Below are 25,974 nucleotides of genomic sequence, written 5' to 3' on the forward strand. Positions count from 1 at the left end.
TATCTAATTATCAGTATGGTTTTTACCTTCCTGGACATGTCACTGAAAGTGTCTTAAGAGGTAGCTTTGCAGTTTGAAGTTAAGTGGTTTTGAATAGCAATATATGCAAGCAAACAAAAGTGAAATTTCAAACTTTCATACAGAGGTTTCTAAAGGTCTGCCTCTCCAAAGTATCTATTGAGTTTGATTTCTGACATCTGAGCACTTTATTAAGCGTTGAGAATCTGAAGCCTTTGCACCATCAGTCAGGAGAGTTGACATTTGTACAAAGAAGGAAATAAATATTAAATGGCTTTTTCCAGTTACATCAACACCTGGGTTCTTGTGTCAGGAAGCCGAAGTCCTACCAGACCTCCACATACTAGAACAGTAGAAGCAAGGAGAATAGGGATTGCTTTGGTGATGCCAACAAGGGAACCGAATATTAAGTTTCCAAGTACAGCTGCGGCTTTGCATAGTGCATTCAAAAAGCCAAAGCCTGTTGCCCTAGAAGAGAAAACAGAAGAAAGTTAAAAAATGGATGAAAGAGTAAAGCCTTTGAGACAAATCCTCAGTGGGAATAAATCAGTATAGCCTCGATATCTTAAACAGAATTTATGCCAACAAGAATTCTGTGCTTGTCTTTATAATATGAAATCAAAGCTCAGCTGCTACAGCATTTTATTGAGGCAAATTCATTCTGCTGCCTCAGGGACCAAAATGTGAAATGAATGACTGAATAGGTAACTTTACACCTCTACCACAGAACAAAAGACTTGCAAATGGAAATTCAGTAACACTTAAAATGCTGGATTGGGAGCCATGAGGCGGGAAATCTTTTGAGAGCTACTTGGTGATTTGGGAAAGAAGTCACCAAAATAAAAGGATGATCATTTGGGTTACTGAGTGGAAATGGATTTCATACAGGTGGTATACATATTCAACCAGTGCTTTTTCAAAAGGCTAATGAGACCTATAATAATAATAATGAACATTTGTCTCTTAGAGCAAAACAGAATAGGGCATAAAAAATCCCTGCTTGGTGCAGAAGAGATATCTGAGAAATTTTGGAAAAAAGGGAAAGGAAATATATTGCCAACATAAAGTATGATCCAGGCAACTCAGAGGGGCTTTTGCATTGCAGTGGTGTGATTTTAGTAGTCTGGATTAAGTATTTTAGATGTTCTGTAACCCGTGCATAGATGTATTACGCAAACTGCCATGCTTTTAATAAATTGTGTTTTGACATGATTGTATGATTCATAGCTGCAGGAATAACCCTGTCATACCAAAAGTGTCCTAACAAAAATATCTGTACGATAGTAGAATCTCTTAACATTTCTCAAATCTCTTACAAGCGAAAGAGAGAAGGACTAAGCAGACCTCACACTGTGCTCACTGGGATAAAACAATAAGAATCAGGAGGGTAGAATGTTCTTTTCAGAACAAAATGTTTCTTTTTTGTTAATATGAAATGCTGCCATTAGAAGGAAAAATATTCCAGTCTAAACAGCAGGGATTAACAGAAATGCTAATGGTCTAGTGACTAAAAAGAGCCCTAGTTATTGTACTGAGATGCATGTGAAGGAAAGGAAGAAGTCTTGTGCTCAGATGTAGCCTGAATTCCTAAGAAATAAGTTTGAAAAACTTCTACTGGAGCTCCTAAAGAGCAGCCTTGAGAATCAACTGGAAGTAAGCCAACTTGATCCCAGCTGAAAGCAAGGCTATAAACTCTCAATGTTCTTCACAGAACTATTTTTGATTTTGATAACAGCAAACCATGGTATCAAGGGAGAAGAGATCCTCTCCCTCAAGCAACCAATGGACATGGCCACAGCCCAGACTGTCACTAGTTAATCTCTTCTGCTTTTCTGCAAATCTGGCTGCTGGATCTCAATAGTGTTGGTCAGTCAGGCCCTTCGATGTCCTACATCCAATTCTTATACTAGGGGAGGGGTAAAAGCTTCTGTCTAGTATAGCTGACCAGGATGTAGGGGGTTTCAGCACTGTCCAGAATCTGAACAAGACTCAGAAATGTGCTAATTTGAAGTAATCGTACTTTGACCGTCAAATTCTTAAATCAGTTAAAAGGATGTGTGCAGAACAGAAGACATGGAACAGACTTGTTAATATATCCTCAAAAAGTTTTTTTCCATTAATGTTAAATATTCATTTGTCCATGGTTGCAGACGGCAGTCAAACCTATTTGCCTAAAACGTTATGGAAGTAAAATGAGAAGAGTTGATACTTACTGTTCCAGTGTCAGATCTGTGTATTATATGCCTTTTCTGACCCCAGGACAAGACACAAGTTAGTCTTTTTTGCTGAGTGATGTAATCATAATAAATTTATTATTAGTCTGGCTATATGTCTCTTGCAATTGACAGCAGTGTTTCGGTCTCTTTAAAATACCTGAGATTTAGCAAAGTAATTATTATTTTGCTTGAAGTAATCATAATTCCTCTCTGTGCAAAACGTGGCACCCATCCAGATATTGCATGACAATAAGTATCAGTGATATCTAAGGAAGGAGAGACAGGTCATTCTGATGGCAGAGCAGAAACTACCCAGCAACACTGTGAATAAACAAGCAGAAAAGACTCAGATATGCCTCCTGAATGTTCAAAGCCCTCACTTTCTTTTTTTTCCCTAAATTTGGTTAAACCTGCATTACTTTTACATACTACTTATCGCCAAGAAAAGCTAAACATGCACATCCTGGAGATAACCATCTCCAAAGTGATGTGCTCTGCTGTTGGACAGTGCAGACCAGTGAGGGCTGCCTGAGAGCACAATGGTGACAGCAGACAGAGAAACTTTGCAACTGTTGCTTGTGAAGCTTTCTGACAGAGAAACATTTGCAGCAGCTCCGTGAAAATGCCTTCCTCAGAGGAGAAACGAGAAACCTAAAACTTGCCTATTTTAAGGAAGACTTTTGGAGGAATCAGTCCAAAGGAGGAGTGGGAGATGCACTGAAGGAAGCAGTGAAGACCCACCCTACTGGAGTAATCCTTCAAAGCCTGTGAGAAGGAGATCAAATCTCTACCATGGAAACATCTGTATTACAAGGGCAGATAAAGCTTAGCATCAGAAGAATATCTGGAGGAAGCTGACCAGAATAGGGAGAAGCTCCTGAGAGGGAAGGAGCTCCAGACTGGTGCATCTTCCAGGGTAAATGAGAGTGCAGATAGGAAGGAGAAGCATGAAGAGAGAAGACTGTGGTAAAATAGACTTTGCTGCAAACAGATAGGAAGAGGTTAAAGACAGCACACAAAGCCAACCTCGAAAACAGAGTTTATGTGATAGGATAATAACAGGCTGCAGCTATTTTGAAGAAGTCAGGGGAAGAAGGAGGGGAAAAGAGTCAGAACCGTTCTAATTTCAGCTTCATTTACACACAGGAAGTATTTCTAAAGTTATGGTGGTGACTGGTTGTGATCAGTGACTGCACATGGAAATACAATTTCTTTGGCTGCCAGTACTGATATAAAAGCAAACTTGCTCCCAAATAACAGTAACAGGAAAAAACCCCAGTGTTCACATAGAGAAAACAGACACTTAGTCATCAACAGCCTCAGCATATTCAGAGAGATACCAGAACTCCCCAAAGAATACATAGATCCAGCTCAAGCAAATTTGGATAGATACAGGCAGGAAATCTTTGGAAAGGCAATAGCACAAAACATATGGGGATGCTTTACTTATATGCAGTGTTGTTTTATACTGCCTTTACAAAGGTAAGCTGTTTCACAGATGCTATTTGCCTATATTAGCTAGTTATAACAGGGGTCTGAACATAATTTTCTGAGCAATTCAGACCATTTCTTTTCATGTGCTGGGATCTACAGATAGCACCTTCAGGGCTGCCACTGTGATCTAGAGCTGTTATAGATTATATACCCAAGGTTGCCTTATTAAGGTTAAAAGTAAATTTGTAATGCAATATGTCTCATACTTGAGCAAAACTAAGGTAATTCGTTGGCACTGAAAAACCGGTTCTACTTTGTAAAATGGACTTACTCAATTTTTCCAGTTGTAAGGGGTCATTATTAGACTAATCCCATTAATGTTATCAAATTATGAACAAAGAAGAGTAAGACATTTTTATCGCCTTTGGCTGTTCTGGTGATACAAAATGAACAACTCAGCAGAAGTTCAATCTTTTGATCTTAAAGCAGTTTTCAGGCATGTCCTTTTGCCTAAAATATGTACATCATTGGCAGGAACAGTAAGATTTTTACAGGCTGAAGTAAAATGTTGTTGCAACCTGTACCTGCAAAGCATTGTCGCTGTTCAACCTTCTGCCTTCATATCCTTCAATTTTAATACTGTGTCAAATGTGAATTTGTTGTGTACTAATAGTCAGAATGAAGTCATTGAGCAAACTGTTGAGCTCTAGGGATAGCAAATTCGGACTTGTTGGTTTTTAAACATCTTAGAACAGTGTTTGTGATTAAAATCAGCTAAAATCTGTATTAATTCATGCCTTTATAATTAATCCTACTGAATGCAGGGGAGTAAAAATAGCAAGCAATAAATATGCTGTTGTTCACATTCATATAAAAGCACAGTCTTCTCTTGCAGCACTAGAACAATCTTTGCTACAGCATCTCAGGGAAGTGCTAGAGTGTACGCCAAGTCTGCAAATGATCAAAGTTATGTGACGTGTCATCTCAGCATCATGAATGAATTAAGTGAAAAATTCCAAAGGCATAAGGCCATTATTATATATACCAATTTCCATTATGTTGATCAGTTACTGGGCAAAGCACTGGCACAAAAGTGTCTTTTTGACCCCATGAGCAATCCTTATTACTGGTCAAGGGAGTTCAGTAGCAAGAATCCCTTGTCCAGCTAGAGAATGTCACTAAATCCTTTAAGCACATCAATAAGATAAAGCTGGTGAATCAATTTGGGATTGCCTAAAAAGAAAAAAAATGTTACAGATCTTAGTATGATCAGAGAAAAATGCAAAAGTCCTATAAAACTGTCAGGTCTGAGAGAAAGCTGGATGTTAGAGAAAAGGAATTTTCCCGAATGTATTTTACTTCTGTTGCTGGGAAAGCTGTGACAAAGAAAAACACCCAGCTTCCTTTCACCCAAGCCCCGCATAAAAATGGCAAGAGTCCAAACAGTTAAAAATAGAGGGATTATCCAAGCCTTTAGATTAAAAAAGCTTGTTTCCTGGTTGCCACATATGCTCCTTCTTAGACCAGGTGCTTATACTCCTACATAAAATACTTCGGGCCCACTTTTCCATTGCAAATAATCAGAGCACCTAAAAAATTCATTGTCCTGCAAAGGAGCGCTACTAAATGTGTAGCACAGATATTTGATATCCTTCTTGCTAGAGCTAGTGCTAAGCCTGTCCAGCACTCTACAAAAAACTCTGAATATCACTTCTATGGGGTTGATAATATGCAAAGTCTATGAAAACAGAGTTTCTGAATGTACTATGGACAATTTTTTTATTGCCCAGACTTTTAAAGATCTTTTAAAAAATGAGTACAAAGATACATATCATAGCCTAACCAATTACAGCACTTGGTGTGCAAGTAAAACTACGGAATTTGCCTTCCTGCCTTGGACTACTGCCTAAGGCATTGCATAGGTTTGGCATATCATGCCTTAAAAACACCGACATGAAATTTCAGCAAAATGCTGTTGAACCACATCCACAGGATGGCAGTAGAAAATAGCTGTCAGGAAGTCTACTGTGAGTTGATGACTGTTGTTATGTCTCAAAAGAATAGAAAACTTCTCTTCTGACAGCCACAACAATAAAGAGTTGGACCTAATATACCTTGTGAATAATGTTTATTACCTTGGGGATAGATACTCAGGGCTCAAGAAGAAGAGAAAAAGATAAACATAATGAACTGAAGATAGGTGACTTACTTCTTAATTGTGACCAAATCCTTATGAATTTATTTCTGAGGTATTAAACAAGGCAAAACAGGATGACTTCATTTTATAGCACACCTTTAATTCTAAATATTCCTGGCCAAGATTCAAACCCAGATGTCTGGCAGCTGTAGAAAAACTGATGAATTGTTGGTTATCTGATGCAATCTGACCTTGAATTACTCTGCGGGAGATGACCTATTTCTGTTCCACTTTCTGTTTAGGTTTGGCTTATTTGTTGTATCCACTCCTTGACAAAAGTCTTGGCTTATAAAGTTGGTGCTTCCCAAGTTAGTTCACAAGAAGATATTTATCATTTATGTGAAAGTAACGATGGCATTTTAAAGTCATAAAAATCTCCTAAATGTTACTTCTTCAGAGAATTTTAACTCTCTTCCATTCATATTTATATTACAGGCAGAGGTAGGAAACTGTGCAATGTTATTGCAAGCCCCTTGGGCACGCACATTACAACACAAGCCATAATTACCTCATCGCACAATATTTTTTTTCCGCATCACTCTGCCAATGCACAGAACAAAGAGAGCTTGAGGGGTAAAACATAAATGTAGTGAAGAAAACTTGGTTTCCTTCATCTGCTGTAGAAGTTGGAAGGTGCACTGTGAATAAGGCTGGGGACTGCAAGATGAGAAAGCAGCCTCCTGGTTAAGGTAGTTGAGTGCTGTCAGGAGAAAGGATACAATCCATGCCCCTGCCGCAGGATTCGTATACGATGCAAGCAAGTCACTTAAAGCTAACTAAACGGTCATTAAATATGCATTTCACACTTTCTGGGTGCTCAGCTTAGCACCTTCAGGTTTGTGTTGCTGAACTGCTGAGCACTTACAGCTGCAGTGGAAGTTACACTTTCAGCCCATTGCCTCTTCTAAAATGTTCAGTGACTGGGATTGTTGGTACCACACATGTCAAACTAGGCACCTCAAGTTGGTTTTAACACTATCTTTTTCCTCTGTGCCTTGATTTCTACATCACCTCCTTTCAAAGCAGTGTTTGGAAAATATGGAAAGTTTATTAAAAAGTAGGAAAGCACTCTAGGAGCACCCAAAAATGTTCACAAGACATTTAATATCTCTCCTTTAGAGCAGAGCTTTCACAGCTATGGAATAATTTGGTTTGGCCCTCAAGAGGGTCATGACCAACCAAAGACTTTTCAGACCCTGCTGACTGCTGAGCAGTCCAGGACAGCATAGGCCATTAAGAACACAAGGCAAAATACAAGAGAAAAGATGAGACAAAAGATGAGTTAATACAAGTTCTTTACATTGTAAAGCTGGGTTAATTAACTTGTTTATTGGAAATCAGTCATCATGACTGTCCTTTAAAATTTGTGTATTGAAAAGTAAAAAAAAATTAAAAAAAATATCAAATTATTATTCGTTACCACCATGTGTGTGATCTGGAAGACAGAAACCTATCTATGACCAGCAGTAGTAACGAATCTTCACCTTTTAACACAACTTCATCACTTACCTGAGAAACATTTGAAATCTATACAATCTCTAACATCTCTTATTTTAGCAATTGTGCAAATCAGCTGAGATTTTGTAAAGAATATGCAGGCAAAAACCATGCTACAATGGCATAAAATCTGAAAGTAGTCACCAAGAATTTAGGACAAACTACTTATTTACCTCAAATCCAGGCATTAGTAAATTAAAATGTAAATATGTAGATGATTGTGAATGCATACTGAATCCAAATCTGTTAAGATTTTGAAGCAACCTTAACTTTGCCCTGCAGGCATCTGACAGAGAGGAACCTGAAATGTGTGCCGTGTATCATATACACTGCATACTTCCAAATTGCTCACCACGCCCCTACCTGGCAAAAAGCCAGTATGATCCCTAAATAACCTGGAGTACAATTTATGAAACACCTTTTGTACTACCCCACATGACGCTGGCAAAGCCCCAGCAGTTTGGCAACTGCCTAGTCTCCAAGAGGAGTTGTGCAGGAGGAAAAGTAGGGGCTAGCCAGCGTGATCTCTTGTGCATGGTGACATGAACTGACCTCTTTTCACACATTTTTCTTCCAGCCCAACCTCCAGCTGCACTTTGCTGCTGGTTCGTGGTCATTTCACTGGTTTGGAGTGGGAACAAAGTACATATTGGAATAGTAGAATAGTGACAGAGTGATCAACATTTGTGCCTAGATTGCCTTTTGAGGGGAAACTGGAAGCCAATGTCAGGACCAGATTCACTCTGGATGCAGCTTTAAAGTGAAAGAGAACATCATCTTAAGCATGAAGGACCTCATATGCAAAAACAGAACAGGCAGCTTCATGTACCATGTATGCCTGGAAAGGCTGTTCAGCCCTACAGCTACTTGTAGAACCTGGATATTCCTGGCAAACTGTGGCAAGATGTGCCAGGCTATGGAGATCAGAGGAGTCTTAGAAGTAAAGACAGGACCATTAGAGGTGGGCAATGGTGGCTGTGAAATTGTAGCTGGTCTGGATAAAAAAATGTCAGGGAAAACAGTGTGGGAAAAAAGTTATTTGAGTCCCTGCAAGTATTAATTTTCAAATAGTTCTATGAAACATGAAGAATCTCTGCCCCAGTCTAAAAAAACAGCTGGCAACAACTGGCAGTGATGGTTCCATCGCTTTTGGAACTTTGGGGAAAAAGTCTCATCTACGGTGTGTATCAGCAATGTCTTTCCTGGCACAGGTAGATTCAGCCTATCAGCCTTTTTATATCACAGAATCACACACAGAATCACAGAATCATTAAGGTTGGAAAAGTCCTGTAAGATCATCAAGTCCAACCATCAACCCAACACCACCATACCCACTAAACCATGTCCCAAAGTGCCATGTCTACATGTTTTGTGAACACCTCCAGTGAGGGTGATGCCACCACCTCCCTGGGCAGCCTGTTCCAATGTTTGACCACTTTCTCAGTAAAGAAATTTTTCCTAATACCCAGTCTAAACCTTCCCTGGTGAAACCTGAGGCTATTTCCTCTCATTCTATAGCTAGTTACATGGGAGAAGAGACCAGCACCCACCTCCCTGCAACCCCCTTTCAGGTAATTGTAGAGAGCAATGAGATCTCCCCTCAGCCTCCTCTTCTGCAAACTGAACAACCACAGTTCCCTCAGCCGCTCCTCATAAGACTTGTGCTCCAGACCCCTCACCAGCTTCGTTGCCCTTCTCTGGACACGCTCCAGCACCTCAATGTCCTTCTTGTAGCGAGGGGCCCAAAACTGAACATAAAGTGAAAAGTGTTCTATCATCTGAGTTGTTGCAAAAAACCCCAACAACCCAATTGCAAGTAATTTTCTGAGGTGGAATTCCAGACAGCTCTTATTGCACACATAAGCTTTTTAAAAAAGAAAAATGGGGAAGAATTTGCTACAATCCCAAAGCTAGCAGAAACTATTAAAAACAACTACTAGCTACAAATACAGATGCTCTAGAATGTATATCAGTGACATCCCTTTTATCATTTCTAGTAATGATTATTTTTGCTTCCATTAACATCAATGGCTTTTCCAATTATTTTTCTTTACTTTATTTCAAGAAAGTATTTGTGGCTGCTACATTCAGGAATACCAAAAAGATAGGTATTGAAAAGGATATTTATTAGAACTATATCATAGACTTTGGATGATGGAATAATTCTTACCAGAAGAGCAATTTCCTGGGGTGTAATAAAAACAGTAGGGCTTAATTTTAAAGCTTTGAATTCTTAAGTAGCCTAGTATGGTTATTCAACACAACCACATACATGTAGATGAATTTCTTGTGTGAAGAAGCATATATTTTAAAAATGTCAATGAAAAGAAGACAGAAGCCAGTCTACAGTCTTCCTCTCCTGATGAACAATATTGATGAACAATTTGGACAGTTGCACCTCTGTCCAAAAACTTAAACTTGCTGGCAAGGTATCGCACATTTATAAACTGGAAATATTTTTCACCATATTTGAAACTTCTAGTAAATAACGTAATGAATAGCACTGTGACAGGAGAAAGGGCAGGTTGTTCTTTGGCAGAAATCTGTGTAATTTTACATAAAATCTGTTTAAGAAGGGGAGGGGGGAGAAATATCCCAGTCTGTCAAGAAAATGTGGCTTTTACATTTTTACACTCGACATACAACAGCGTATGACCCGACTGTTCTTCCTTCAGTCCATTAAGTGACATAAGATTAGCATTAAAAAGTACCCTGTATCTGAAAAAACCCCACATGTTGTCTAGCAGCAATGGTTGCAGGACATGAAAATTGTCCTGATCTTTCCTGCAAGAGCCATGAGTCAGGAGCAGTGCCTGAGACATTTCTGTATCCTCTTAATCCTGAGTATGTACACTTCTAGCGACCTTGCATACAAATTCATAGCAGACTGATTAACAGCTCAGCATGGTTCAAGCCCACAATTTCTTCCAGAAGATGCTGTTCAGCTCCAGACAGTGATTTTTATTATCATCCACACCATTTCACAGCCAACAAATGCAGCTATATTGCTATTTTGGACCAACTGCTGCCTTTGTAGCCAGTGGCACTATGGGAAACCCAGAAATACTTCATTACTGTTTTCAGAAATACTACTCATTAGCTGTGTTTTAAATGAGAGTAGCAGTTAGACCTTATTTTTTCACACGAAACTACATTTGTGGTATTTCCCTGATAAGGTGATATTTGATGCAAAATACATACCAAATAATAGCTCAAAAAAAAAATCTTTTTCCCCCTTGCTATTCATAAGACAAGCTATTTGTTCAGCCCACTCAAAACATCACTACTGCTGTAAAGCTCACACCTAACCATTTCTATTTACCATTTCTGCTGGTACATAGAGATAGTGTCAGTGAGGTTAGGGCAGGTGTATCTGCACATACCTTCTGTCTGTAGGATACAGCTCCACAGTAATGACATCTAGAGAGTTCCATGCTGAGATGGTGAGGCCGTTGTAGAGGCACAGCATACCTATCATCATGGATTCACTGGTCCCAAACCACAGGAAAAAACAGCTGATGCCAGAGAGAACCATGGAACCACCTAGGTACGAGACAGGTGAAATGAACATGAAGTGGAGCTGTATTTAAAGAATGATCTTTGTTTTGTCCAATGTTTCTATTCACACAGTGTAGCTAAATAACTGACCCATGTATTTGAGTTAAAACCTAAAGAGACCTCCTTTGCTGGTGGTCTTACTTTTTTTGCTGGTCTGCCTTAGTCAGCAGAAAAACGTTCTAAGGGGCTCATAGAAAAAAAATGTAATTCCTCGAATATTGGGATATATTATCAGATACTAAGTTGGAACCCTTGCTGAACTCCCAAAGCAAGCTGCCTGGGGAAAACTAGCCCCATACTTCCTTGTTCATCATCTTCTGCAATTACATGAAACTCGTTCATATATTGTAGCAATAAAACTACTGAGTAGCAACTGTGTTTATACAGAGATATTCTCCTAGAAAATTAACACAATGAACTACCACATAGTCATTTAAGTAAATTAAAAATAGATTTGTCATTGCAGATAACCCACAGGACGTATCTTCCAACTGTGTTACTTTGCAAAATAGATAACAGGCAAAGGACTGCTGACTCTTCCGAGGAGTTGCTCTACTAGCTGGGGGTCACCTGTGCACATCTAGCTTTCCTTTCAGCTAGAGCGAAGACAAGCCAATGGTCAGCACTCCCCAAAATCTCATCCCAAATGCCTAAATAAAGGTCTTGTACTATCAGCGTGGAAGAGCAATGACTGATAATGTGGCCTAGCAGAACTGGTTACCGAACCCTTTGTTCCTAGAGTTTCTAAATTGGGGGCTTTTTAAAATGGCGCTTATGATGCACCATAAACGAAGTATCTGCAGAAGGAGTGTTTTTCATCTCTCTGAACCAAATCCTTTAAAAAGAGAACATGTTACTTTACCAGGAGGGCATTAGGTCTTGGTGTTGTTCCCGGTTTTAAAGTGACGCCCCTACCTAGCATCGTTAACCGTCCAATTCTATCCATCAGGAGAGCAGACACAATATTCCCCGGTAGCACTGCCAAAGTTCCCAGGAAATTAACAAAATAAATCCAGTAGGCACTATAGTCATCATCGAAAGAAATCTGGCATCCTGTCCTGATGTGGAAAAATGTGCAATTTATCAATTCGCTGTCAACAAATTTATATTGCTCGAGATCTGTGGAAAGAAGAAAAAGAAACATCTCAGCTAACAGCTGACTCCATGTGCAGCTTTTGATTAAAAACATTTCAAGTTTAGGCAACTTTAATGACAACTTGGAGCCTTCACTGCTTCATATAACGGGACTTGTTATTGCTGTTAATTTTGACGCCTTTTTATCTTAATAGAAAAATATGCAAAACTCATGAAAAAGAGCAACTAAGGCCTGGAATTAGGCAAGTTACATTAACGTATTTCAGCTCTGCTTGGACTGTATTTGGTTAAGGCCTTTCAGCACCAGCTGGTCTTGCATGAAAAACACTGGGTATCTGCAAACTTCTATCATTCGGTCTTACTCGGTATCAGACGTTCTATTTCCACACCAGACAGCCTTTCAGATGAGACTACCGATTGTGGTCAGTTTAGTTTGACTTCCTTTAAAGCGAAATGTTCCTACAGAGTTCAGATTAGACTAATTTTCATTTCTGAGAAGGTCTTCAGCTTGAACACGGTTAAGTTACTACATGCAGCCGTTCAGGCCATTCTTCTTCCAATACCATTTCGGAGATCGCTCCCAATACTTCCACTTTCTTTCTGTTCCTCCTGTTAGCCTTATAACCCTGAATCAAGAATACCTTCCTTCCACGCCAAGAAAGCTGGGAGTTGCTTGCTCTGAAACCTAACTCTATTACTATTATGATTGCTGGAGTTACAGGAAAGCAGTAAGAAGTGCCTCATCTTTCCAATAAGCTCATTTGGCCATGTTCTACTTTCAGTCATGTTTTATTAAACTGAAAAAAAAAAAGTCCTCTGTTTAAACATATGAAAATACACATTCCCATTTTTGTTAGAATACTTAGGAGAGTGGAAATTATTATAGATTAGGTAGGTAGTTTGAATCCCGAACTCAGTTTCCCATGCCACAGCAAGCACAAAGAACAAAGTGTTTCACCGGTCCCATTTAGACTAAATAAAAATACAGTAGTTAAAGCTACCGATAAAGCAGTAAATATATTTTCTCCTCTCCAGACTGAATCTCTTTAGAGGTGATTAAAATCAAAGACATGTTTATTATCTAAGTCAATATTAGGCCTGCGCTATCTGTAATGTAGGTGTGATCCTTTCACTTTTCTGTTACAACATTGCGGAGACCTGTTGCTTTTTACAGCTTTTTATTCCCTACAAGAGGTCTTCTTATATGCCTGATGAGAAATCCAGAAAGTATAAACATAAGATGAGAACACAGAGCTGAACAATGGATGTTCAGGGTTTTTCCTCATAATACCTGTGTTGTAGAAGGTGGTATTCACGAAAGTACAGTTCCTGAAGTACGTGTTCAGTGAAGTAATGTCTTCAAACACGCAGTTCTTAAAAAGTGAATCTTCAAAGGTTACTGATTTAAACTTCATCATAATAAACCTGCCCAATACAAATAATTTCTGTCAGTCTACCTTCATAGGTTAGAAAGAGCAACAGGTCAAGCTGATGTAGCTATACAGGTGGAATTAATGATTAGCTGATTCTAGAATACTATCCTTCAGAAAAAGCATCAATAAGACAAATAGCTCCACATAGCTACCGGTCACAACTGATATTACAATTTATTTCATAATATTTCTGTTATTACTTGTCCACAATTATCAATCAAAACCAATGTCATGACATTCATGGTATAGCCTTGTAAAACCACCATTACTTGTAATTTGACATTACAGTTGGAAATTGGGACATCATGTTCCAGAAACTCAGTCTCTTGGAACAAACAAACACCTGCTGGTACCAACAAGCTGGAAAGAAAGACTTTTTTAAAGAACCTTTATTTCTCCAGATGAACACACTGGGCATGGTGTCAGACTCAAATGCAAAACATACTGGTCCGAGTGTTAAAAAATAGTTTCACAAAATGATTTAACATGAACACAACAATTACATTGCCAGTTATACAGCTAGATATCTAACTGAAGGTATGTGTTACTCCTGTGTCTGTGGATGCAATTGCAACTACTGTGTACATAAACCAGCTATAAACAAATTGTCAGCAGCTTTTCCTATTTCTGAACATCCTCTTTCCTACTGACTCTCATTTAACTCCTAGGTCTTTGATCATGACTGTCAATCAGGTCATTCATAGAAAAAGTCAATGATGAAGTATATCACTAGCAGTAACTTTCTATTTTAAAGTTACTAGACTAAAACAATGCAGTAAGCCTTTTTTAGTATAATTCTACCAAATAAAGCCATTATGCTAAAAAAAATAGACAGATGTAGCAATACATTATTTTTGTGATGTCTTTTATTTCACATGAAGTTGTAGAAAAAGCTACAAATAAAAAAAAGGCAGTTTTGCTGGGAGACTTCACCCAAAGTGGCAACAGTTTGAAAAGCAGTGCTTTAATTGTTATATGGCAGCAAGAGCTGTTAAAATGGCAAAGCCTTCTGAACACAGACCTGGCTCTGCTCTAATTAAACCTGGTGTGACTATCTAACTATTTTTCTTACTACAAGACTAATAGTAGGAATAGAAATACACAAAATACGCTACCTATGAAATAGTAGGAATTAAACTCTCAGCCAATAAAGTTGTTGGAGTCCCATCTTTATGAGAAAGGAGAGCAAAAGCTAATTGTGTTTATCACAGGAAAAAACTTACAAGCTAATGAATTCTTGTTGTGTATTGGTCAGAAGAATGGTGTTTTCAGCCCATTAGTTTTAGTTACTATATAATTTATCATTTGTGACAGACTGATTAAAATCAGGCTGGCATTCAGTGTCAACTCATTATCATTTTTCATATAGCACTTTCCATTTTAAAATGTAGCCTAATTCCAGAGAATAACAAAGAAAGTTTAGCAATTAGATTAGTCAGTTGGAACAGAAGTGACAGACTACATGTCCTACATTCTTCTGATGCACTTTTTACCTTTGGACAGGAAACATGTTGTGACTATATTAAAATTGGTGTTGCAGTGATTTGAATTAAAACCCAACAAAAATGTACTGAAGTAAAAAGTCAGGTATTGACAGACCTTCTAATTAAGAAAGAACATGAAGGAAACACTGAGATTGAAGGTGAGTGGAGTATTGAAACACTTGTGGAGGACTAATATCAAATGAGTTCATACTTCTGTGGAAAATGTTTTGTGAATTCTAAATAACTGTCAGAGGCCTATTAAATTTGAAAGAGTAAATTGCACATTTGAAAGAGTAAATTAGTGTTTTAGAGTAGATTAATGTTAGATTTAGTGTTTTACAAGAATTATCAGTTCACATTGGTTGACAGAGTGCTGTCAGTTACTGACAGTAAATGGTTCTTTGATTTTAGGAGAACTTCTACCTCCTGGAAAGGAGCGGAACTGGGAAGCTATGGCTAGTTTGAAAATGAGATAACTGTTATTTTTTGTCTGCAATGCATAAACCTTTAACTGTGTCAAAACGCAAGTTCTTATAAAAATAATGTTAAAAGCCCTATATTACCAAAATAATTAATTTTATTCACTTAGCTATAGATCTTCCTATGGAAATAATAATTACTTAGCACCGTGACATCCAAGAAACCATTCACATGGTTGTTTGTATATTTCTTAAGAGAAACCTAAACCAGCTGTGTTTAATTTTCCACTAAGTTATCTAGTTATCTGTAAAGTCCAGATAGAGCCTTAATAAATTTGGATTCAGTTAAAAAACACAAAAGGCATTGCCAACGTGTTGTTTCCCATTTCAGAGCTGTTCATCCTTTTTATTGATTTACAGTAATGTTTAGCTTTTATTTTTCTAGGATAAGATCCTAACCTCTCAGTGCTCAGCGTTTTCACAGAAGCGTCTTTCATCAATATAAGAAAAGAACCAGCAACAGAGATGAAAGTACGTCCTTCCCCAGCCCCCTACCATATGCCACATGTGTTGGGTCTGAAAACCTTTGAATCCCACTGTGAAAGGAAGTATTGTTAACTTAGGCATTTTGGTCTGTTTTTCAGGATGACAAGGAAATTGGGTTTGCATGGGGGATCCTCACACAGGAACCACCAGGGCATGTACAGGTCCACTTCTCCCCGTGCTCCATGAGTCATAAGAAATCAAGAACAAATCAAACAAATTCCCATTAAAGAGGAATAAAACCTTCTATCATTAGCTAATGGAGAAAAATATTAGATTATTATTAGACATGCTTTAAAACATGCATTTGTTTATTCCAGCTGAGTCAGGATATTAGGAAATTTTTAAACCTGTCATTGATGTATTCTCCATTGCTGTGAATCTGATTTTCCAGTGTGAAGTTGAAGACGAAATGTGAAACCTCCTCATTGCGGAAATGTTTCACTCGGGACGCGTACTCGTCTGACTGCAGATGTTTAATGACATCAGGAAACCAGACAGATAAGCCATAGTAGCTGTGAAAAACAGAAAAAGCTCAGCTGCCAATCTCACTTGTTCGGAAATCTGTGCAAGGTGAGGATGAACAGCTCCTTTGGCCACTTAGGTGATGGAGCAGTTGCTCCATCATAATAAAATCCTCCATAAAATAAAAGTATTGAAAGATATTGACCCCAGAAGATGCCAGTTTTCTGAAGCAGATATTCTTGATGAGTCAGGCTTGCAACCAGGAACAGACTAACCAATAAACATAACATTTTCTGGAAAGATACTGAATAAAACCTTTCCAAATAAAAAGAATAATCACAGTGACAGAGATTTGCATGCAGATGAGATTGTTCTGTCTGTTCAAGTCTATCAAAAATGGTTTAAGATCTCAACCACTCTTACCCAAAAGACAGGGTGAACCATACAGCTGTAAGTTTGATTGTATTATCCTTCACCGGGTAGCTGAAGCATCTCATAAATGTCAACCAAATCTGTAAATCATTAGGAAATAAATTTATTTTAAATCATATTTTAAACAATGTTGTTAAATGATAGAAGCTTTTTGATTCTGATTTGCTTGCTTCTTCAGGGCATCAGAAAGAGCAGATCAGCTCTTTGATACTGGTCACAGCTGTACTTCTCATACAAGTGTGTTCATCTCCAGCTATAGCCAGACTGTGCGTATTCTGTCACTTGCCAGCTTCTTTGCATAGAATCATAGAACAGTTTGGGTTGGAAGGGACCTTTAGAGATCTTCTAGTCCAATCCTGCTGTGATGGGCAGGGACATCTTCCACAAGATCAGGTTGCTCAAACCCATCCAATCTGACCTTGAACACTTTCAGGGATGGGGCATCCAGAACCTCTCCAGGCAACCTGTTCCAGTGTCTTACCACCCTCATAGTGAAAAATTTCTTCCTAATGTCGAATCTAAATCTATCCTCTTTCAGTTTAAAACTGTTATCCCTTCTCTGTCACTACAGGCCTTGGTAAAAAGTCTCTCTCCATCTTTCTTATAAGCTCCCTTCATACATAGAAAGGCTGCAATAAGGTCTCCCTGGAGCCTTATCTTCTCCAAGCTGAACAAGCCCAACTCTCTCAGCCTTTCCTCATAGAAGAGGTGTTCCATCCGTCTGATCATTTTTGCAACTCCTAGAAAGTTGGTTTGATAACAAGGCCAAATCATAACATTTCAATATTCAGCTACTCCATTTTTGGATAAATAACTATAAATGTAGACACTTTCTGGATTTTTTTTTTTTTTTTTAATAGGGAGAATGCCATTTTTGTGACAAACCTTCATTTACAACACTTCATCATAGCTCTGGAGAGTTTTAAGATGCCAGATTTTTAACAGCTGTGAAAAGCTATTTTTTACTTTTTTTTTTTTTTTTAATTAGTGAGACTTTTCTCAGTTTTCATTACCGAGTTCAAAGATAGCACTTAACTTTGGGTTTGCAAAAAAGTAAATAAGGATACGGATCATAGTGAGTTTGTATTAAACTCTCTGAAATATCTCTAATGAAATTTCCTGGTAAAACATTTGACATATCTACCTAAAAATACATACAGATGCAATGTCTTATAAAAGTTTTATTGACATTCATTTACACAATTTATTCACAACTTTATCATTTGTAAGTAATGTGGCCATGTCAAGTTTCTGCTGATAATTTTTCATGACATCATGTGTCACCTCTTTCCATAGGTATATATTGATACGCGTTCCCAGCACATATTATACTGTGGTGCTTGGGAATATGGCTATGTAACTATTAGCCATCACTTGTGTGAAGACCAATGCAGCATTTTCCTCCTCAGAAGTTGGGACCAACCTCTGTGATTCACCTGCGCCTCTTCTGGGTCAGGAAACCAGAACCTTACAGTGGGTCCTGGATCTCCCAGTTGCATGGAAATGTATCATTGCAGCTATTACCAGCTCAGTCAACCCATCCCATTTCTGAAGGCTAATTAAAAAGCAGAAAGGTAATTACAGAATGAACAGATATGTTGTTACTTACACTATATAGCTCTGTGCGAATTCTAACAAAGCACCTCCTGTACCAAGTTCCAGTATCGCTCTCTATTTCTATGAGCTCATCTATCTGCTTTGGAGTTTTGATTCTGTTAACCTAGAAATAAAAACAGAACAGCAAATATTTGCATTTTCTTGAATCATTAACTGCCTGTTGAGGAGTATTGGAAAGTTTTAATATATCCCATAAACTAACCATGAGCAGACAGTAAACCTGTGTCTACACTAAAAATGCTTTAGAAACATAAAGGAATAGTAGAACACTATAATGCTGAAGTTCGTTATGGATGCAACTGTATTGGAAAAGCTCTACTTTCAAAGCATGCAGGAAATCCATTTCCTCTGACTGAAACAAGCTGTTACTGTCAGGTTCTGCTAGAATGTTTCTGTACATGCCCCTAATGCCACAAAGGATAAAACATTGTTTAAACCCTCAGTTAACCATGACCAGAGTTTGCTATCAAGTTGTTTTTGACTTGTTATCACAACATTGTTGAAAGGCTATTGATTAAAGATACAGTAATGAAAACAGAAGTATTTGAAATGTCAAGAATTAATAGTTGAATAACATTTTTCTTTTGTTCTTATTTCCTGTAGTGTTAGACAGGGAACTCTCTTTGTCTTTTGGATGTCGACTTTAACTATGTTTTTTAATGAAGAGAGAAAAAGTTGGGTGAAATGATCTGGAACCACGCATGTTATTGCTGTTATGAGCAATCATCTACTTCATCTAAAGTGAAATGAGATAAACAGACATCAGGGAAAACCACAGAATTACCAGTGACAGAGAATCTGATGTTGCTTACAATGCTAATTTTCACTTGCACTCTCCTGTGTAGCAGAGCAAGAATGTGTTATATGGTCTTTCCAGACACAGGACCTGACAAACTTATTCCATTGTATGGTTTTGGTTTTGGCTCCCACTCTGGTCCCACGTTCATAGTGATATCACAAAAGGCAGCGTATTCATCCACAGTTTATTTAAAAAGAAGACAAACAGAGAATGGAAAGAAAATAAATAAAATGGGGAAAGGGACTGACATATAAGGAGGGAGAGAGCAACAGGCTGAATGTTCAATGTTTAGCTGCAGTTTCTGAAGGCAGCAATAGCTTGTGTTTCCTCTTAACAGAATGAGGAAACCACCACCCACAGATGTATCATAGTGGATTACAGGACATCAGGGAATAGCAGTATTGATGGTAAAGCTCTATTTTTCAGCCCACTGCTTTTACAGATATACACTGTTTAAGATGCACCAGCAGCCTCATCCCATGAACAAAACCAGACAAAAGACCACTAAGCAGTTTTATCTATAACCACCCTCATTTCTGAAATACTGCAGCTCATTCTCTTGCCAAACCATGACTATATCAAAAGCCTGTACCCTTCTTGTCATGCCTCTTCCAATAGCAATAATCCTGTCTGCATCATTCCATTGATTTCAAGTTTTTCTTGAACTGCTTTTATGAAACATGTTATGCAAGACTGAGTTGAGTGTTCCAAGATTATTTAAGACCTCGTAGATACAGACATCCTCACATGCCATACCTCTGGGCAGAAAGGGCATGCGTTTTGAATCACACTGTATAAACCAGTACCACTCTTGCAGGTTCAGGGGCAGCCTTTTCACCATCCTGGCCACCTGGCTCATTTGGAGCTGTGGAGGCTGGGGGAAACGTTTATATCCTAGGACCACTCTATGTGACTGGGGACAAAAAGCCCCTGGCCTTGATGGTTCTTTAACATAAGAAAAGTCCTATTGAATCAGGACAATGGTCCATCTGGACAACACAAATTCAGCTGTCAGTATATGAAGAATGAAAGAAAAAACAATAAAGAATACCTATTTTAATGAAAATGGAACTTCTGTTTAAAAGAAATGGTTAGAAATATGCAATGTTTTAAATCTTACAAAATCAAGACATGCTGCAAAGGAAAATGTTTGCAGAAAAAAAGATTAATGAATACATGGCAATGATAGAGTTGAGAGAATTTTTGTTTTAAGGATACAAAGTCCTTTTTTTTTACTTATACATTTAAACCAACAGAACTAATGAATGTGCATTTTAAGGACCCAGGAGAATAATTAAGCATGTACATAAACATTTAACTTGGGTAGTCCAATAATAGAAGATACTATCAACTTACTACCATCTCTGTTAGTGTCACTGCTCTCAGGAGAGATTTCCAAAAGTCAGTAACTAAAATACATCCATTTTGGAGCTTCTAACTCTAAAACCAACTGTTCATCAGTTGATGCCTTCTCTGTTCTAAAGTTTTGAAGATAAAATCCTCAATAATATGAGTAACAAGAATAAACACGACTTGTGAAAAATGCTTCTAAGAAAGGATGACATCAATAGAATTAGGAAAACATATAAAAGGAAAGCACACTAAAACTATAGCAGTAATGGAGGAAAAAGTTACATCAGCTGTAGAGTTAGAAAACATACTATCAAAGTGTATCATATGTAACTAGTGACATGAAGTGGAGGGAAATAGTAATGCGTAAGTCATAGGATGGTACTGGATGAAGCAACGGGGTTTAGGAAAGCTGTGTGAATAAATTACTGAGACAAAATGTCACAATATCCAGGACTAACTTATATTTAAAAAAAAGAGAGACTAAAAGGATGTCCCAAATAAATTATGCTTAAGTTCTTTGCTTTCTGAGTTTTATAAGATGAAGTGCTGATATTGTTCAATGAGGAAACAATGATGTTATTTTCTAATAATATTAATGCAAACTAAAAATAGGGTCTCCTATACATGTGTAACCTTGACACACAGTACAGTATTTCTAATCCTTCAACTCCTTGATATCTAGAGTTGAGTTTTCATGGCAGAAAATGGCAAAAATCCCAAGAAAGTTGTGTTTTTTCCTTATTCAGGACTTATTCATGGCTGACAAATTAACAAAAATAGCTATAAATAAAGCACTGAGTTCAACATGGTTCAGTGTCATATTTTAACAACCATAGAGAGAAAGACTTGTTACATCACAAGAACTGGAAACAACAAGCATGTGGTTTGTTTTCTTTTCCACGGCTGCTTTAGGACGTGATTATGATTATGTCAAACTGATGTGAGACTGTGGCTGATCCTTCCTCCCACCTTTTGTCCCAGCACGTTTCTGTCTTCTTCCTCGTGCCTAAACCAACACTGTAGGGGTACAGGGTCTGTGCTATGGCTGACTGCGCAGTCAGTCAATGAATATCAATGCTGGCAGAAGAAAAACAAAGAGTGACCGGGGGCAGGCATACTCCATCTGAAAGCAGCTCAGATCAAGAAGAGCCAATTGTGAAATTACACCCTAGCTGTATGGTGTTAGGCAAATCCCTTTACTTATAAATGAAATCAGAAAATAAATTATTAGGTTAGATGGGATTAGGGGTAGGTCACCAATGTCTCAATAAATGTGTATTTAACATGATAGATGTGCTAACCAGCCTTCTTTCAGCCTAAATATAGGAGTTCTTGAGCTTCTTTGTGGAAAAAATTAGGCAAAGGAAACTACATCCAAGGCAATAAACTGCAAGTCTCGTTGGAATAAAGTTATATGGTCAGATGGTCATTCCTTGAGGCTGCCTGCAAAAGCAGAACCTTTAAGAGGATTTCTTAATTGAGTTATATGTGCATTAAAGTAAGAAGAAAGCCTCTGGAAGAGGAAAAACATTCCACACATGGCTCTGAGAGGGAGCAGAGTGCCAGCACTCCCACGGCACAGCACAAGCTGAAAAGGCAGACTGGATTTCAAAGCAAGAAAATGACTTCTGCTGTTTGGTCCTACTGTATCCGGGAACACAAAATTATTGTGTATATTCTTCCTAAAAAAGGAAGATGCCATAAAAAAGTCCTGCATCTGAACTGCCAGTTCCTCCTCCAGGTAGAAACAACCAATCAATACTTTGAATATGGCATTATCATTAGACCTGCAAGTCGAAGATGCAGCTGAGTTTCCAAGATATTTTGAGAAAATTAAATGTCTGAAATTCTATTTCACAGAAGTGAAAATTACTTTCTAAAAATTATTATTTTAGCTGATAAAAATGAAAAAAACAATTCAAAAGCTTTAAAGACATGACAGCCAACTAATTTGGACTTCTATGTGCCTACTGTTATTATTAAGGGTGAAGTAAACTTAAAACACAGATGGAGTCCATTAAATACCTTGGTACACCAGAGAAAATTACCACACTGTGGGTTCATACGCTCAAGAATAAGCTGACCGAAGGCTGATACTGTAACATCTGCCGTATGTATAACAATTTCAGTAAGAATGTGGTTCTTATATTTAGGTATTTAGAGTGCAAATGATTGGCTTTGTCATGCAGAGTATTAATATTGATTGCTTAAGCTCTCCAGACCTTGCCAGTCAGCAAATTTGCTGATGTGTTAAGCTATTAGCTTTAAAAGTAATACTCACTGTGAAGACTTTCTCAGGCTGACCACGAGCTCGCATGTTTGTGTCATGAATTTGCTTGAGTATCATCCAAGCTTCATCGTGTTTTCCAACCTAAGTGTTTGATCAAAACATTTAAATGAAACATATATACAGATTAAGATATTCACTATAGTCATTGAACAATGTTAATGCCTGTAATATAGAGGTCATGATGGAAACACAGAAATAATTTTGACTGGAATCTAAAAACCGTTTGAAAAGTTATACCTCCAGCAGGAACCGTGGGCTTTCTGGCATAAAGGTGAGGGCTACCACAGAAGAGACACAGGGCAGTGCACAGACGATCACAAATACTCGCCAGCTGTGGAACTGGTAGGCAGAGCCCATGCTGAAACTCCATCCTATGAAAACAGATATTCACAAAATGTAGAGAAATAAGGAGTATTCTACATGGGAGTCTGCAGCTTTTTGGAGATGCAAAATGATACCTGTATTTAAATGAAGCTTGATTGATCTCTTCTATTTCCACAAATACCGATGATTTCACAAGTAATCTTACACTATTAATTTCAGCCTCTTGCATGCGACTAGTCATGCTGGAAAATGGCCATATTATACAGGGTGGGAGACTTCCTTAGGCAGGGATGAAGAAGCCTCTTTCAAGTCTCTTAGCAAAATCTGCATGAAGGTAGTTACGTGAACCAAACAGGGACACCATCACCATAAATAAGAACACATATACAAAGAAATAGTTTTCTACGAATACTGGAAGAAGGGAGAATTAAAAATCTACACGCAGGTGATATGTTTTATGGAATTTTACAGCCTTCCTTATTATTATTATTAACTTTTTTTACAAAGAGTTCATTCCAATACTCTCAATAAGAGTGTCTAAACGTAATACAGTGCAATACATAAAGCATTTACAGTTCCTAACTTCTGTTTCCATCTTGTTCCAGAGCACTATATGACTCCTTAAAATCTGTTTGAAGTAAACTGACACTTGTCCCCCCTGCCCTGTAAGTAGAGGAACAGGAAAACTTCTATCTGAGATAAGCACCTTTAACACTGAAGGAGAGAGAGAATCTATGATTATATAAAGAGATTTAAAAAAAAAGAGCAACAGGAAAACAACTCTCCTCATCTGAAAAATTGATCTTGAGATACATCTGAGTGCTAATTAATAATGTGCTGTAGAAGCCGTTGTTAAAACATACTGAGAAGAACACAAAAGGAAATACAGGAAAACCTGTATGTGAAACTGCAGTTTCTTTTACTAAAACTGCAGCTTTTTAATAAAATATCTGATTGTTTGGTATGTTATGACTGGACTATTGAAATGCTAGAATTGTAAGAAACCTAAGAATTTCTCTTAAGAAAGAGAAAAATATTGTTTGGGTAACTACCTGGCCTTTTAGCCTGGCTTCAATAGAGCAAAAATTTTAAAGTAAAATTTTTGAGGCTAACTTGCTAAAAGATGAGTGGAAGGTAAGAATAACAAGAAAGGACAGAAGAGGTTACCAGAAGAAAATGGAATCCTGGCTAATGAAAAGGCTGATGCTGGCTTAATCTGACATAGTTCTTTAATAACTGATTTTTCTACACAAAAAACATGGTTAATTAAATCTGTCTGGATATTGGTAAACAGCTGGTACAATATGGTACTAAATGGCCTATTAAATAGTTCTTCAAGGGAGGTATTTTTCTGTTAAATGTATAGTGTATTTTGGTATTTAAATATCTCATGCTGTGGATCATAAATACTTTCTTGGAAAAAAAATCCCTTCTCTTATTGAAGTACTTACAGGTTACCATATGAAAAATTCAGTCAACCCTTATTTTTGCCCTTTATCAACAACTCGGTGAAACAGTTTGATCTGCAGACTTGGAAATCTGTTTTTTCTGGTCTCCTGAAAACTTTCTGTGTTTCTGAAATGATATCAGTTTGCTCTACAGCCTCATTTAGCCTTGCCATCTTTATCCCAGGAAGACAGAGGTAAAATCAATGACAGTGTTAGCAAAGATCTTGGGATGACATGTTACTTTTTTTTTAAGTAAGGTTCCAGATAAACACATCTTCCCCCTCCAACAAAAAGAGGCTGTCTAAAATTTAGTGTTAAATTTTATTCCAAAATAAAATTTGGAATAAAATTTTAAGATTAAAAAATACAAGCAAAAAAGCATGTAAAATTGTATTAAAATTTACTCTTTACTGATTTTTGGAAAACATCAACTTTTGATCTTACAGAATTTCAAATCTTAAATTATATGGGCATACCTTACACCTAAATTGGGAAGGGAAGGAAATAAAGAAGGAAAGGTTTACAGTGAGTTAATGAGGCGATTAGAAACCATGCCTGTGTTTTGGGTATTGTGTACACAGTCTATTGTAATAATTACAATCGTATTCTTCATTATATATTCTAAACTATAGTGCAAAATCACCTGATACAGAACTCACAGAATTATTTCCTTTTGGTTAAGTTAATTTTTGGTCAGAGCAGCGAGCTGATCTGACTCATGGGGTAGCCGTGCAACTGCTGGTGCCACAGGGAGGGCGGCACAGGATGGGCGTTTTCATCTCTCAGAACAGCACGGTCAAGGTACGGGCTCTTGTCATTAGGAACTGTCCCAGAAATACACAGATCCACTGGTATATTTAGACAGTCTGCCTTTCACCATTCTGGTTTATGTTTTACGAGACTGAGCTGAATAAATGGCACTTCTGCAGTAAATGAAATGAAACCTGGCTTTATACCAGTTATAAAACAACAGCAACATCTTGTGCTCTGTAGCCAGTCCTGGAAAACACGTGTGGTAATTTATTTTAAGGTGTCATTTATTAATCTAAGTGAACCACACTACACTTAATTAAAAGCAATGAGTGCACCGTTCATCCTGCTGTCATCCTGACAACCTGCAAAACATCTTTTTTACTCCTCAAAATATCTGAGGGCATGTCAAGTGAAATGGTCATTATGGTTTTTATTGCTCTTATTCAGTCTTTTTCGTTATGTATTGTATTAGCTGCTGCAATTTATCTTGTGATTTAACATATCTGCTGAATTAATGATAATAGTGAATGTCAGGATTATAAGAAGCAATTGGCAGAAAAAAAGCCAGCTGAAACACAGCTTTCTTGAGGCTGCTTTCC

At 37.7% G+C, this 25,974-nt stretch overlaps 1 protein-coding gene across 1 annotated transcript in view; it reads right to left on the minus strand.

Annotated features, from left to right (window-relative positions):
* Positions 1–302: 302 nt before the first annotated feature.
* The window catches only part of SV2C (synaptic vesicle glycoprotein 2C), a 78,242-nt gene continuing 52,570 nt past the window's right edge, over positions 303–25,974 (minus strand). The window contains exons 4-12 of the mRNA XM_059833917.1: positions 23,088–23,221; positions 22,842–22,931; positions 18,401–18,511; positions 16,783–16,871; positions 16,245–16,409; positions 13,307–13,440; positions 11,836–12,039; positions 10,746–10,905; positions 303–486 (exon numbers count right to left, since the gene is read on the minus strand). Of these exons, the coding sequence (XP_059689900.1) occupies positions 303–486; positions 10,746–10,905; positions 11,836–12,039; positions 13,307–13,440; positions 16,245–16,409; positions 16,783–16,871; positions 18,401–18,511; positions 22,842–22,931; positions 23,088–23,221 (1,271 nt within the window). The remainder of the gene's footprint in view (positions 487–10,745; positions 10,906–11,835; positions 12,040–13,306; positions 13,441–16,244; positions 16,410–16,782; positions 16,872–18,400; positions 18,512–22,841; positions 22,932–23,087; positions 23,222–25,974) is intronic.

The sequence above is a fragment of the Gavia stellata genome, chromosome Z, assembly GCF_030936135.1.
Source record: "Gavia stellata isolate bGavSte3 chromosome Z, bGavSte3.hap2, whole genome shotgun sequence".
Taxonomy (NCBI): domain Eukaryota; kingdom Metazoa; phylum Chordata; class Aves; order Gaviiformes; family Gaviidae; genus Gavia; species Gavia stellata.